Raw genomic sequence first — 15433 nt, forward strand, 5'->3', positions numbered from 1 at the left:
TGGAGTGTGTGTCAGGAAAAAGCGTTCATGGTAATCAGCCTCGTACTTGACCAGGGGGAGGAATTTCACGTGGCTTCTCCTCCTTCCTCTCAGCACCAGGACTCCCGTTGGCTGTAGGGTCTCTGCTTTTGGCCTGTTTTCCCCAGACCTGAGCCCCTGCTACTCTGGCGGTCTCTGCCTCACATCGTGGCCTAGAGATGCTGCTGACCTGGCAGCCAGGGCAACTGGGAGTCTCAGCCATAGGGAAAAGGGAGGCGGTGGCACAAGAGACCCCCTCTGGGGAGAAGCAAGCTGGGCGCTGTTGCTTTTTAATGTCAGTAATGACAAAGGTGGTGTTATACGTGGCATCTGGCAGAGCCGGTAACTTTACTGCCAATGATCGGAGCTAGTTGCTGACCCAGGTGTCAAGATGTGGTTTGGCTGAGCAGGAGCAGCGCTGCTTACAGCCACCCGCTCAACTGTTTGCAGCGAAGTAACATGGATGCAGGTCATGCCATGGGAGTCAGGTGAAGTCTGTTGTACTTGAAAATGGCAATGAAGTCTACTTCCACTTATTCAGGTTTCAGAATGTGTCCCGTAGTTTTTCAGATGTCGTCACTTAAATAAGAGGGCACTTAGGTCACGATTCCTCTCCTTATAAGACTTTTATTAATGCTAGACATGAAATAGTAAAAGCGTAGTGAATTGTTAAACATCTGCACGGTTGTGGATACAAAGGTGGTTTGAACGGGGCCCGAGGAGGAGGCCTTGAGAGGGGGGAAGCCAGGCCTAAGGGGAGCCATCAGTCTCGACCCGGACCCAACGGCCACGACTCAGCTGCTGCTTGCTGCGTGGTGAAGTGGCCTGGACACTGAGTCCCCAGGGTCACACCATGCGCTTGTAGCCAGGCTGTGTGCTGGGCCTCAGGGCTCCTCCCTCCCCAAGGAAAGCTTAACTCCCAACGTTCCTGGGCCTGTGGACTTAGGCTTGAGACCCTTCGGTCCCCCTTTCTGCATGACAAAACCCCTGATCTGGAAGTATTTCCTAATGAAAGGAGACGGAAGGAAACGGAGCAAAAAGGAGCTACAGAAAATAATGCGAGATTAATTGCTGCACTGTCCTGTTGATTCCCAGATCTTCTAGAAAGGTGTACTCTGCGCAGTGTACAGACATGCCATGTGTACTTGACTTGGAGTGGTATCTGGGATCATTTCTGGTAAAAAAAAACCAAAAATCCCTCAGACCCCATCAGAATCATAGCCCTCCATTACACGTGGATTACCTCTGCCGGAAAACAAGATTTGGCCGGCATCGTTGTGATTTACGGTGCCTTTCTCAGGAGCATATGCTGCCGTCAGCTCAAAACTACCTGTATTTTGTGTCCCTGAATCATTATGCCTTTGTGTAGCCATCCATTAGCAGTTTTGTCAAAGCAAGACATAATCCCATACACCCTGGGAATCCCATACACCCAAGACATAATCCTATACGCCCTGGCGAAGTCATATTTTTTTAAATCCCTAATCACTTCCAAACAAGTCACACTGCTCAAGTGTCTATTGTTTCGTGCAGTAAGTATGTCCCTGGAAACGTTTTGTAGAAACAGATTTTTGTTTTTGGGTCAACTGGATGACATTTCACTGCCGACAAAATTTCAGCTGCCTTTACTATTCCAATCTATCCTCAACCTGCTGAGGTACTTGACACTTGGACGAACAGTTTTTCTGCACTGGCCTTGGTCAGGCAATCAGTGACCTAAACACAGGTGGCCCACACATAGGGAAGCCACCGTCTATGGGAACTGGCAGTCCGTAGCCCTGGATTCCTGCCTGAGGCTCTGTGACTCCTTGCAGGTCACAGAAGGAAGAAGGCAGCTCCTTACAGGCTCTGGCCGGGGAGCCGGCCGTGGGCTCAGGGGGCCCTCTCGTGGCTCCACCCAGGCTCACTAAGGACTCTTAACTTAGTCCAAGCCCTTGGCAATTGCCCCCCGTCTTGCTCTGGGAAGAAAACGATGTCACCAGACCGTGCTGCTTTGAACATCAAAATTACTTCTTTTCTGGTCTGAAAAACCAAGATTTTGGCACTTACCTTCGGAGCAGTTCGAGACCCTGAAACCCTGCAGCAAAGCCTACAGTTGCCCTGCCTAACCCTGGCTGCCGCAGACCTGCCCGCCTACGTGATCCATCCCCGTATATGAGACACCGTGGCCGAGCAGTGGGCCAGAACCTGCCGACTACCCAGTTGTTCAGATTTGTCTTCTGGCTGCAGGTGCTCAGAAGGATCAGGTAGGGGCATTAAGTAAAACTCCGTGCCCAATCGAGCCTGTCGTCTGGGTCCCCTGAACCCCAGTGCCCCAGGAAGGAAGGGGTGACAAGATGCCCTCATTGCATGGTGGGAACGTGTGCACGCTCCAGAGCTAGTCACCACTAAAGCAGAAGGGAAACATTAGCCGGGAAACCCGAGACTTGAAGTCACCGGTTTTTGGTTGGTTTGTTTGTTGTTGTTTTTTGGGTCATAACAATCACTCAGACGCTTGAGTCCAGCACAGTGTGGCCAGGGATAGCTTTCCCCGGGGTGGCAAAGGTTCTTCTGCCAGCACTAGCCAGCTCATGGGACACACATGGCAAGGGGACCATGTGAACCAAGCATGGATTTCACACTGATTGTCGGGAGGTGTGTCTAATGGTAACTGCTGATTACGCTAGAGTGCCCCGTTTGGACACCACACAAAGAAACCCTGGCTCGACAGGCATACCTTTCAAGTGGAAAAGCGCCTGCTCAAAATCCTATGAAAGGGAGAGGAGATGATGAGTCATCCCGTGCCTGCACGCGTCTCCGAAGTTACCCTAAGTGACTGAGGCAGCATGAGATGGCGGAAGGAGCCGGACTCGCTGTCTCGCTCCATGAGTCATCCTGGGCCAAGCGTTCCCTTCTCTGGTTCTTGGTATTGTTTTCCTCGAAGTGGGAGCAGTGATCGCCGCCAAGCCTAGCTTCCGAGGTCTTTGAGGGGAAGAGATGAGACGGTGCGTGTGAAAGCATGCCGGGAAAAGGCCAACAGCAAAGGGACACCCGGCCACAGGCGGCTGCTTAAGCACAACGATGTCCCTAGAGCCACCGGGGTCATCTGATAGGCTCATGCCGGACCTCGGGACTCAATGCTCCTGTCACTCGCATTGTCTTCCTGCCACCATCCCTAGGCTTGGTGTCTTGCACTGTGTCCTCAGGGGTGGGGACAAGATGGTGTCCAGGCGCGTCTCTCCTCGGATCATTCATGATTCCAGCGGAAGCACAGGACAGAGGTCGAGACTTCAGGCGCTGGAGTCAAAAGATGTCATCCCGTTGGCTCCAATCTGCACGTCAAAGGCTCCACTGGAGAAGATTTCTGACGCCTCTTTTGCTTTGGTGGCTCCCACCCTGCCGGGATGGAGCTGTCTACGTCCCGGCGCACCGGCCTGAGGCTCGGCAGGGGCGAGCGCGGCCGCTGACGAGGGCCGGCCCCCCTCAGAGCCCCTGCCCGCAGCCCAGCGCCGTCACGCTTTGGACTGCCTCTCGTCCGTCCACTCCTGCTTTGTGCTCTGCAGAGCTTGCGTCTTCTGCTCGTCCACTTGCACGTAGTCTACTCTCTGCTCCTCTGAGAAGAGGAGTTTCTGAAGGGGGAGAACAGAAAGCTTTCGTTACATCCAATTTAAAAATTCGGCACAATGTCAGTCAGTCTCTGGTGGCTTACAGTGTCGAGTATTGGCTGGCCCTCCCTCCTGGGTCGTCACTTGCAGAAGTGTCACGCTGCGTGTGAATGTGCGTGAATCTCTCCTCACCTCTGCTCCCTTCAACTTGGCCCTAGCCAGCTGACTCGCCTTGACCAGTATAACGTGAGTGGGGTGACGGGTGCCCCTCCTAAAGAGAAGAGAGGCGTCCTGCGATCCTGCACTCTCCCTTTTTCCCCTGCTAGGACACCGGCATGCCTCACGTGGGGACCGTGACGGACTGTCCCACAGGCGACAACTGAGAAGCCTTTGCGGTCGAAAGCCGCAGAGATTCGGGGCTTGTCTTCACTGCACAGCCGACCAGAACTGGCTAATGCACCGTCTGTGCTTCTCTGTCTATCCCGCTGACCAGCTTTGCTGGACTATCATTTTAGGTTTGTGGAATGAAACGAAAGGTAAAGGGCAAGTGGGAGCTCATTCAGCAAAAAGGAAGGGAAGCCTCCCAGACTCTTCTTTTCTCCACACACACAAAATGAAATTACACTGTATATTCTGTTCAGCAAGTGATTTTTCTCATCAAACAATAATACACTGTTAGCGCAGTCTAGACTACGACCATCCCTTGCTAAGAAATATCTAGCCGCTGTCCACTGCTTACCAGCCACTCATTCCATGGCTTCCCCTGTGCAGTGACTGACAACAGTCAATGGCTAAGGCCCCTTACACGTATTAACTCACTGAATCCTCACGACAGGCTTCAACATAGGTGTTATTTCTGCTGACCACTCCACAGACAAGAATACTACTCAGAGGAGTCAAAACTGCCCAACCTGGCACTTGAGGCCCTTGACGGAGCTGTTTCAAAGCCAGCTGACAGCTCCCGTCACCACTCCCCAGAGTCTAGCCAAACGGGGCTGTTACTTCTTCCCTCAGCAGGCCCTTCCTATGCCTGGACTACACTTTACCCCACCCTCATCTCTGCCAGAGCAATTTCTCAACAAACCTTATGGTCCGAATTTTGAAGAGCACGAAGACTACGTCCATTTACACATAGACATGCAAAGAACGTTCCCCCCGAGGGAGATACACCAGGACTTCTGGGCGGCAGAATTAGGGCTGATTTTAAGACTCTTCACTGTACGTGCCTGTATGTCTCAGACTTTGCAAAGAGAACATCCATGGTGGAATCATCGAAACAAAATCCAAACCGAAATGGAATCTCCTGGGAATTCTCAGACACAGAGTACTTCCTACCTGCTGCACAGGGGCTGGTGACGCTGAGTTGAAGTCCAGGGCTAAATAATCCAGGCTGAATTTCCTCGTCCACGTCAGGGCTCCACTGCTCAGCAAGTTGGCTTCTCCGTGCTCCTCCTAGAAACCAACGTCACAGGATGCGCGTTACCAATTTCGGGCCGGGCCGCCCAGGGGAAGAGCAGCTGCCATCGGACAACAGCGGCCCGACGAGTCCTGTGCAGCTCGGCCTGCACCTCGGAAGGAGAGCTGGCTTTGAAATACAATACAGCCCATTTGGCCTTCACATGAAGCTATGCCTTCATTCACCATTGAAGCAGCTGGCCAAAATCTCCCCCCAAGAAGAAATCATTTCACGGATCTGACAGGCCCATGATACCTTAGAGACTTTAAATCCTGAAAAGGTCAATCACACTTACGAAAGCTTTCATAAAGACATCCCAAGTGCATTTAAAGATACTTTATACAATACAAACAGGGATAACGTGTGCAGCACACAGCCATGGCATCTCCATCCGGCTTCAGACTACACCACCGCTACACGACACACACGGCACATGCCGAGGGCCCCCTTCTACTGCTGCCTTCTTGCCCCCCAAGGGGGTGAGTGCTATCCTGAACTTGGTGTTTACCACTTTTGTTTTTAAAGATGGTTTTATGAATGTGTGAGTGTCCTTAAGTGACATACTGTTTTGTTTTGCCTGTTTTGAACTTTTATCAATAGAACCGTATTGTATGCATTTTTGGTGACTTCAACTTGCGCTCCATTTACATACTTCACATTCACCCATGTCAGTGCCCTATTTCATTCATTTTCATTAGCATACATGATTCCATCGCATAATTTATTTAACTGTTCCACCAACAACAGACATTTGAGTTGTTTCCAGTTTGGAGGCTCTTACAAGCAATGCTGCTGTGAGCATTCATGCACCTGTGGAAGAATTTCTAGGGCGTGTCCCTGGGATGGGGGCCCCTTCAACTTGACTATCACCAGCCTGATATGAGGAAAATGGTACTTTACTGTGATTTGATTTTCCACGCCCTTGATAACTTAATTAATTGGCCATCCTTTCATATGTTTACGGGTCATTTCTTTTTTTCTCTTCTGTGAATTATCTGTTTTAGGTTTGTTTTTGTTTTGCTAATTTTTACACTGAAGTGTTTGTATTTTTCTGATTTTTCTCAGTACTCCCTCACGTATCTAAGAGACTAATAATTTGTTGGTTATGTGTGTTGCTAATAGCCCATCACAGTCTACAGTGGGTTTTTCTTGGTGTTTTTTAAGTTAAGAATTGTTCTCGCTTTTAATGTAACATATCAAGATTTTCCTGAGTAGCTTCTTGCTCCTGTATTTTGTTTAAAGCGTTCTTCCTATGCTGAGGTTGTAATTTGTTTTCCCACATCTTCTTCTAAGTTATAACGTTTTTTCCTTTACATTTAAGTAATAATCTAACCTCAACTCATTTTGACATGTGGTGGTGACACAGGGATACAATTAATTGCCTTTTGTTCTGTTTGTACCCCACGTGGGCAGCCCTCCTTTCCCCAGGAATGCAGCCTCTGTTCACATATCACGTTCCCATATGTGACTGGCTGGTCAGTCCTGCTGACTGTTTCTGCTGCATCTGAGACACTCACATCGCTTTTCTCCTTTAACGTGTTAATGAGCTTGACTGACTTGATAAGATTCCTTTAATTTATGGCCCTGACAGCTCACCTCTCGGGGGGTATTTGTAACAATAAGAGACTTGAAAAAAAATGTTTCTCCTTCTGGCACAGTTTTTGTTTCTTCCAACCTGTTTGTTTGGTTTCTGTCTTTATGCTAGAGCTTCCCTGAGATGTCTGATAAAATCATTGGCTGTCTGCTCATATTTAAGAGTGAAAGGCCAAAACGCTGATCCGAAGCTCCGACTATATGGGTGGTGCTTGTCAGCTGTGGGGTTCACTGCAAGGTGACCTTGCCGGACGATTTTCTGGGGGTGCCCCTAATATTATGACCCATGTCTTGCCTCTTGGGCTGCTCAAATAGGTCAGAGAACTGTCTTCGAATCTCTAGACCCAATTGTAAAGGTCTGGTTGTCAACATTCTGGAAGAGAGCCGCTGGAAAAGGGCTCGGGAAAGGCTCGCGTATCTATTGTGCCTATTTACTTACGTTGTTTTCAGCCTAGTATTCTCGGTCAGATGTGTCTAGCATCCCCCAGGGCAGAGACCCCTTGTTTTACTCTCTCCAGAGACTACACTTCATCTTTTGTGTGAAGTAGGAGAGGGGAAGTCACAGAGGTCAGCCTCCGGGGAGTGGGGGTCTTGCCTTCCCCCGCAGTGTATTTAGGATTCAACTCTCTTGGGTCTGATAAATCATTTACTACAAATCCACCTGCTTTCCAGTTTCCAATACGTTACTGTGTTGTCTTCTTCAGTTCTTCACAGCCGCGTGGGTTTATGCCTTTAACAAATCCTTCACTGTGATTTTAGAGGATGGTTTGGGACGGAGGGAAAACAGAAGTCCGTGGTCAATCTGCCGTCTTTACCGAGATGTCCATGAACAGGTTCTCAAATGTTAAACCCACTTTGTGTACCTGGAAAAATTCCGACTTGTTCGTGCATATTTTTTAAATTAATTAATTAATTAATTTATCTTTGGCTGCATTGGGTGTTCGTCGCTGCGTGCGGGCTTTGTCTAGTTGAGGCGAGCGGGGGCTACTCTTCGCTGCGCTGCACGGGCTTCTCATTGCGGTGGCTTCTCTTGTTGGGGAGCACGGGCTCTAGGAGCGTGGGCTTCAGTAGTTGTGGCACGTGGGCTCAGTAGTTGTGGCGCACGGGCTTCGTTTCTCCGCGGCATGTGGGATCTTCCCCGACCAGGGCTCGAACCCGTGTCCCCTGCATTGGCAGGTGGATTCTTAACCACTGCGCCACCAGGGAAGGCCCTCCTTTGCATTCTTAATATTGTTTATTTGCATGCATTGCTTTCTCTTGATTGGTTTCGTTCAATTTTAATCTCTTAAAAGAGCAAATTAGGTCGGTGGTCATTCTAATTTTGCTGTTTATTTTGTTAATTTCTGTTCTCACTTTTATTCATTTTCCTTTCATGGGGTTTACTTCTTCAATTTATTATTATGAAAACTTTCTAATAATCAGCCAAATTGAAGAAGATATGCTATGAACACCCATATACCTACCATCCACATTCTACCACTAACATCTGACTACAGTGAACTATTTGTGAGTCTTTGGACTGAGGATTGGTGTCTTTCATGAACTGTGAGAAACTGACATTATCCCTTCACATACTGCTTCTCTATTTTTTCCCTATTATCTCCTTCTGCAAGGCCGACTGGACAAATGTTTGACCTTCTCATGCTATCTTCCGTTTCTCAACTTTGTTTGTGTTTTTATCTCCTTGTCCTGACTTATCAGTAACTTCAAAACTATATTCTAGTTCACTACATTACTCTTTGGGTTTAGTCTGTTTAACTCACCCATTGAGTTTCTAATTACATCCCTATTTTTATGTCTAGAAGTTCTAAATGGTCTTTTCCAATCCACCTGGTCATTTTTAAATAGTATCTTGTGACTCAGTCCAACTTTCAACTCCTCATCTTCTTTTTTAAATATATAAAACATAGTTATTTTATATGTGAAGTCTAATATTTGTAATAATGACTTACTTCTATATGTGATTTTACTTTTTGTAATTCCTATTGATCCTCAGGATTTGCAATTTCTCAATATTTTTGGCCCGAGAGATCCCCTTTCCTTTCTTGGCAGTTGAGTTTTGGATTTAAAAAATACATTTAAAACTATATTCTCTACCATTTTAAGATGATTTTTAGATGGTGGTCATGTGGTTTTCACAGTACCTTGCCTACTGAAGTGCTTCATCAAATTTTAAAAAATAGAACAGGGACTTCCCTGGTGGCGCAGTGGTTAAGAACCCACCTGCCAATGCAGGGGACACGGGTTCGAGCCCTGGTCCGGGAAGATCCCACGTGCCGCGGAGCAACTAAGCCCGTGCGCCACAACTGCTGATCCTGCGTGTCACAACTACTGAAGCCCTTGCGCCTAGAGCCCGTGCTCTGCAACAAGAGAAACCACTGCAATGAGAAGCCCACACACCACAACGAAGAGTAGCCCCCGTTCGCCGTAACTAGAGAAAGCCAGCGCGCAGCCAAAAAAATAAAAAGAAAGAAAGAAAAAGAAAATGAAGAACAAAGCTGGAGGAATCACACACCCTGATTTCAAACTATACTATAATCAAAGTAGTGTGGTACTGGCACAAAAACAGACACATAGATTAATGGAACAGAATAGACCCCATAAATAAATCCATACTTATATGTTCGATTAATCTACGACAAAGGAGGCAAGAATATACAATGGAGAAAAGACAGCTTCTTCAATAAATGGTGTTGGGAAAACTGGACAGATACATGCAAAAGAATCAAACAGGACTACTTTCTCACACCATATACAAAAACAAATTCAAAATGGATGAAATTCAAATACAAGACCTGAAACCATAAAACTCCCAGAAGAAAACATACACAGTATATTCTTTGACATGGGTCTTAACAATATTTTTTGGTTATGTCTCCTCAGGCAAGAGAAAGAAAAACAAAAAATAAATAAAAGGGACCACATCAAACTAAAAAGCTTTTGCACAGCAAAGGGAACTATCAATAAAACAAAAGGGTAGCCTACTGAATGGGAGAAGATATTTTCAAATGATACATCTGACAATAGGTTCATATCCAAAATATACAAATAACAAATACAACTCAACAGCAAAAAAACAAACAACCTGATTAAAAAATGGGCAGAGGACCTTAATAGACATTTTCCCAAAGAAGACATACAGGTGTCCAACAGATAGATGAAAAGATGCTCAACATCACTAATCAGCAGGTAAATGCAAATCAATACCACAATGAGACCTCACCTCACACCTGTTAGAATGGCCATCATCAAAAGAACACAAGTAACAAATTTGGTGAGGATGTGGAGAAAAGGGAACCCTCTTACACTGTTGGTGAGAATGTAAATTGGTGCAGCTGCTATGGAAAACAGTATGGAGGTTCCTCAAAAATTAAAAATATGATTCAGTAATTTCACTTCTGGGTATATATTCCCCCCCCCCCAAATACAAAAACACTAATTCGAAAAGATACATGCACTCTCATGTTCACTGCAGCACTATTTACAATAGCCAAGACATGGAAGCAACCTCAGTGCCCATCAATAGATAAATGGATAAAGATGTGGTATATGGATGTGTATATATATGTGTGTGTGTATGTACATGTGTATATATATATATATATATATATATATATATATATATATATACACACACACACAATGGAATGTTACCCAGCAAAAAAAAAAAAAAAAGAAATCTTGCCATTATGACAACATGGGTGCATCTAGAGGCTGTTATGCAAAAGTTAAATAAGTCAGAGAAAGACAAATGCTAAATGATCTTACTTATACGTGGAATCTAAACAAAACAATAACAAAAACCAAACAACAGGGGCTTCCCTGGTGGCACAGTGGCTAAGAATCCGCCTGCCAATGCAGGGGACATGGGTTCGAGCCCTGGTCCAGGAAGATTCCACATGCTGCAGAGCAACTAAGCCCACACGCCACAACTGCTGAGCCTGCGCTCTAGAGCCCGCAAGCCAAAACTACTGAGCCCACGAGCCACAACTACTGAGCCCGCGAGCCACAACTACTGAAGCCCATGCGCCTAGAACCTGTGCTCCACAAGAGAAGCTACCGCAATGAGAAGCCCGCACACCACAACGAAGAGTAGCCCCCACTCACTGCAACTAGAGAAAGCCCGCGCGCAGCAATGAAGACCCAACGCAGCCAAAAAAAAAAAAAAGCCAAAAACAAAAAATGAAAACAGACTCATAGATACAGAGAACAAATGGGTGGTTGCCATAAGGGAGGGAGTGAAGAGTGGGCAGAATAAGTGAAGGGGATTTGGAGGTACACACCTCCATTATATAATAAGTAACCCATGGGAATGTACTCTACAGCGTAAGGAACAGGATCAATAATATTGTAGTGTCATAGAGGGACAAATGTTTACTAGACTTATCATGGTGATCATTTCATTCATGTATGCAAATGTCAATCATTATGTAGTACACCTGAGACGAACAAAATGTTGAACGTCAACTATATTTCATTAAAAAATAAAGTAGCTAAAGAAGGATAGGTGACTTTAATAAAACAAAACTTGTATTTCAGCCCCTAGCCTAAATTTTTACATTCAGATAAGAACTTGTCCTCAAAGAGAAAAAAATTATGCATATGATTATGTACAAAATCGAAACTGAATTATATTAGTTCTGTCTACCAAATGGGTTGTTTTGTGGAACAACTGAAATAATGTAAATCAAAGTCATTTGAAAATATCATATTACTGAATTTAAAACACACAACTGAATGAGATGGGATAGGCTTTAAATTCATTTATGTGGTGGTTCCCTCAGAGCTACCTTCCTTCAGCCAGTTTTCTGGGCTCTTAATCTACTGTGTCATATTGCCTAGTAATGTACAGAGACAGTCATTAATCAATGATTATAAACAGGCAAGAAACCAATCCTGAATTATGTTGTTAACGAAACACTGGTCTTTCTCACAACCTCAAAGATCAGAAATAACTGCTAGTGTCTGGAATGACTCTGCACTTGCTTCTATGAGGCCATAGATTCACTTCCCTTCTCTGTTCTCTGGAGACAAAGCACAGCTGGGCAGTATCTTTTATAAGATTGTTTTCTTCTAGAAGTTTCCCAAGGGCCATTACTAAGTGTGAAAAATATTGGGGATACCACAGCAGACTGGATATGAGCCACTTTCCACCTGCATATGGGTACTCACAGCACTTTCTAATCTGTCAAATAGAAAGGCAAAATGAAGCATTTAACTGCTGCTTCACTGGAGATGACTGCTTTGAGAATTTTCAATGCCTGTTACTGTCACGTATAGGAAGGCAGAGTTCTCTTCTCGAAAGTATATAGTCTCAGTGCCTTGAACACTGTCCTTCTAAGATCTCTTTTTCAAAATTTCATAGTTTAAACAGAGATTCTCTCTAGAGTTCCCTACATTTTAAAGATCTGGCTAAAGGGCCTGATAATTGCCAGAGGTGCTAAAAGACCCTCTTTCTCTTCAGTAACCCATTCTCAACAGAATCCAAAGTAGAGAGAATGGAAGGGACAACAGAGGGCAGGAGGAGAGATTGAACCATAAATCGTTCATCAAAGGATCGAGATGTCGGGTCTCTGTGCACTCTGGGCCACAGAAAGACTCTACCAGGAGTCTCCAGAGACTAGACCCATCCATGACCTGGGACACTGGGCCACCCTCCCAACAGAACTCTAAGTGATTCATCTTTGGTAAAGGTTCGGAGGCAGTCAGGGCAGGGCTACCCGGTGGTGTGGTGGAAGGGAACATCCAATGTGTGAGTTTTCACAGCTTAGACTCTGGGCATCCAGGGAGCTACAAACCTACTGGGGTCAAACACGATATCCCAGCCATGGTGAAAAGAATTGCCAGCATTTCCATTTTCCCATTACACGTTGCAGCCCTGGGTATACTTAAAACTGTGGCCTCAAAATGGTACGAGGAGCTGAATATTGCAGGAAAGAAAACCGACTTCATAACAACTTGTTCCCAGTCTGGAAAACACTGTAAGCTGGTATTACAGTCAAGTAATTGTTTCAAGATTTTACGGGACTTTCTGAACGCTATGTTTCCTTTACAATGAACTGATAAGAATATAGATTGGGGTGAAGAATAAGAAGAGTGTGAAAAATATAGGATTACCATTTGCATGTAGCTTTGTTCCTCTTCTCTGGAAACAGAATTGGCAAAAAATCTTGCAGAATTAATACCATTTCTTTCTGGAGAGAGAAAGCTGGTTCGATTGCTAAGAACAGAAATATAGATGAGGTCAAAGCAATGTCTTACAGCTGCTCTGAAAGCCAGCCAAGAACTGACATGGCCCCTCTGGGGTTTTGGCCCTCGCCCCTCGCCCCCGCTTCCCCATGCAACTTCCTTCTGGCCAAAGCAATTCCTGAACCAGGAGAGAGACTACCCCGCAGCTGCCGTCCTGCTATGGGGCAAAGGGTTCCCAATTCTCAAAGGCTATTTTTTTTCCAGGCCCTCCATGTGACACAGCTCATGAGCTTTCTAGAAAGCGACCAAGGCATCATATCATTTAGAGAAAAACAAAACAAAACAAAAACGCTCCTTTGAGGCTCTTGTTTCCATTCAAAGCAACCAGGAAAAGTAAGGAAGTGTGGTCATTCCTTTGATAGGATGAGACCAAGACTACAAATCCACTTTCATCCTACTCCCAAGTTAGAAGCAGAGGCCAAGGCTCTGCAGTTCTGTCTGGAAATGTAGTTCACTGCAGAATTCTGCTTTACAGAGCCATTGTGTCCTGTGGCATATAGGGTGAACTAAGAAACTCCCAGGCCAGGCTCAGGACTCTGAAATTCCTACAAGGACTGAAATTGCTACAAGGTGAGATGAGAGAGTGCAGATACAGTTGGGGGTTTGTCTACTGAGTCCATGTGAATTGGGATTGAAAAAGAACCTTTCTCTGTTGGTACTAGGGTTGTAGCATGTAAATAAGGATCTAAGGGACAGCTATCTCAGGCCGTGAGGATTGTGCAACAGAGAAGCAGACATGAGAGAGAGGTTCCCAGCAGCACTCTCGTTCCCGATCCCGTTGTCCTGGGAGATTCACTTATGGTCCTTCCTCTGTGACCTACAAAACACTTCCGGCTCGGGATAATAAATCCCATCCCTCGTTCGGCTTAAGCTAGATTGAGTGGGCTTCGACTACCTTTAACCACCGAGGCCTGAGTAACGCTGGGAGTGCACCAGATGAGGCCCCTGTGAGCAATCAAAGACTCACCAAGGCACAGTGTGGGTTCTGGTGAGAGACGTGTGTTCCCGGATGGTGGAGAGGCTTTTCAGGTCCAGGGGAGGTGACCGTGCTACAAGATAACACATGACAACCAACATGGTAAGTTCTCAGGGGTTCAAGGCCAGAAACTGAAGACTATAAAACTATGCCATTCCATCAGATCCACATTTACTTACGAGCAGTACTGGTGATGATGGTGCTTTTCGCTGTCCTACCCTTCCCTGCCTCACTGGGAGCAGAGGGGACGACCACCGAGCCAGTGGCCACGTGAGCAGCTGGGCTTACATCCAGTCACTACACACTTACTGAGAACTCACTGTCAGGCGTGGCTCTAGGTGTCCCAAACTGCAACCGTACCTTTCTTCCCCATCTCTCTGCCTAGTTAAGAGTCATCTTCGGGTCTCAGCTCAACATGTCCTGCTTAGGAAGGCCTTCTTTGACCTGCAGGCGAGATAAGGCCCGGCTCATGGGCTGTCCTGAGTCCCTGTGCTTACGCTTCACAGCGCTCGCCCACTTCGTGACGCCACATTCAGCTGTGATGATCTGATTCGGCTCTAGGCCGACCGCGTTCTGGGAGCACAGGGTTTTCTGGCTTGTTCACTGCAGTAGCCTTGGCATCTGCCTCAGCAGCCCACCTCGCTGAGTTGGTCGTGAGCGTATTCCTCTAGTGCTGCCTTGACCAGCTTGGTTTCCTAGCTCTTTCCTCCACTAGGCCACACAGGTGGAGAGTATTTAACTCCGCTCCCTATTGCCAGTGACTTTCGTGCTGCTCAATCAGTTTCCCAGGAGCCTCAGACCCGCCAGGTGCTGAGCTGGAAAGGACATATGCGTCGTGTAGCCTCCGGGGAGAAGGTCTCTCCCGGCTGTGATGCACCCTGGTCTCGGCTTCACCGAGCAGCGCCTCCTGGCTTCACCCCCCGCCTCTGCTGCTTGGGCCGCAGGCTCCATCCCCGGAGCCACGCGCGTAAGAACCAGCTCCCCCCGGCCCACGCGTCCCCATTAATCCACAACCACACGTCCATCCAAAATCTCTGTGCCTCCATCACTAGGTCTTTTGGAGCTCTAACATCCAACGTGGTAGCCACTAGCCACATGTGGCTGTTGAAATTTAAATGCATTAAAATTAAATAAAATTTAAAAATTCAGTTGCACTGGCCACGTTTCACTTGTTCAACAGCCACATTTTCTTCATTACAGAAAGTTCTGTTGCACAGCGCTGCTACAGGAAAGTCACTGAGCAAAACAACAGTATCTACCTCAAAGTCAAAGGTTCCTGTGAAATGGTTTCTGACCAGCCCGAATGGCTATTTCCTCTAAAGCTCACGAGACAGGGTCTGTTCTCCTATTAGTACCTATTGAATAACTCTACTTTTTCTTCCAGGTGGTTTGGACATATCTTTCTCCCTGCTTGCTTCCTCATCTGTGCCTCCCCCAGAAATGTGATTTGACTCGAATTGAAGAGGGGGAGGCTGGAGCGGACCAGGCATAAGCAGATGACTTAGTTCCAGCTCTGGGTGTGGCCACCTGAAGCAGTAGAGGTGGCGATGGAGCCAA

General features: G+C 46.5%; 1 protein-coding gene across 1 annotated transcript in view; it reads right to left on the reverse strand.

Annotated features, from left to right (window-relative positions):
* Window positions 1–670: 670 nt before the first annotated feature.
* Window positions 671–15433, reverse strand: part of GAB3 (GRB2 associated binding protein 3) — a 59754-nt gene continuing 44991 nt past the window's right edge. Inside the window, exons 7-10 of the mRNA XM_057539105.1 lie at window positions 13868–13949; window positions 12769–12871; window positions 4938–5054; window positions 671–3626 (exon numbers count right to left, since the gene is read on the reverse strand). Of these exons, the coding sequence (XP_057395088.1) occupies window positions 3510–3626; window positions 4938–5054; window positions 12769–12871; window positions 13868–13949 (419 nt within the window). The 3' untranslated portion in view covers window positions 671–3509. The remainder of the gene's footprint in view (window positions 3627–4937; window positions 5055–12768; window positions 12872–13867; window positions 13950–15433) is intronic.

This window comes from Balaenoptera acutorostrata, chromosome X (assembly GCF_949987535.1).
Source record: "Balaenoptera acutorostrata chromosome X, mBalAcu1.1, whole genome shotgun sequence".
Lineage (NCBI taxonomy): Eukaryota > Metazoa > Chordata > Mammalia > Artiodactyla > Balaenopteridae > Balaenoptera > Balaenoptera acutorostrata.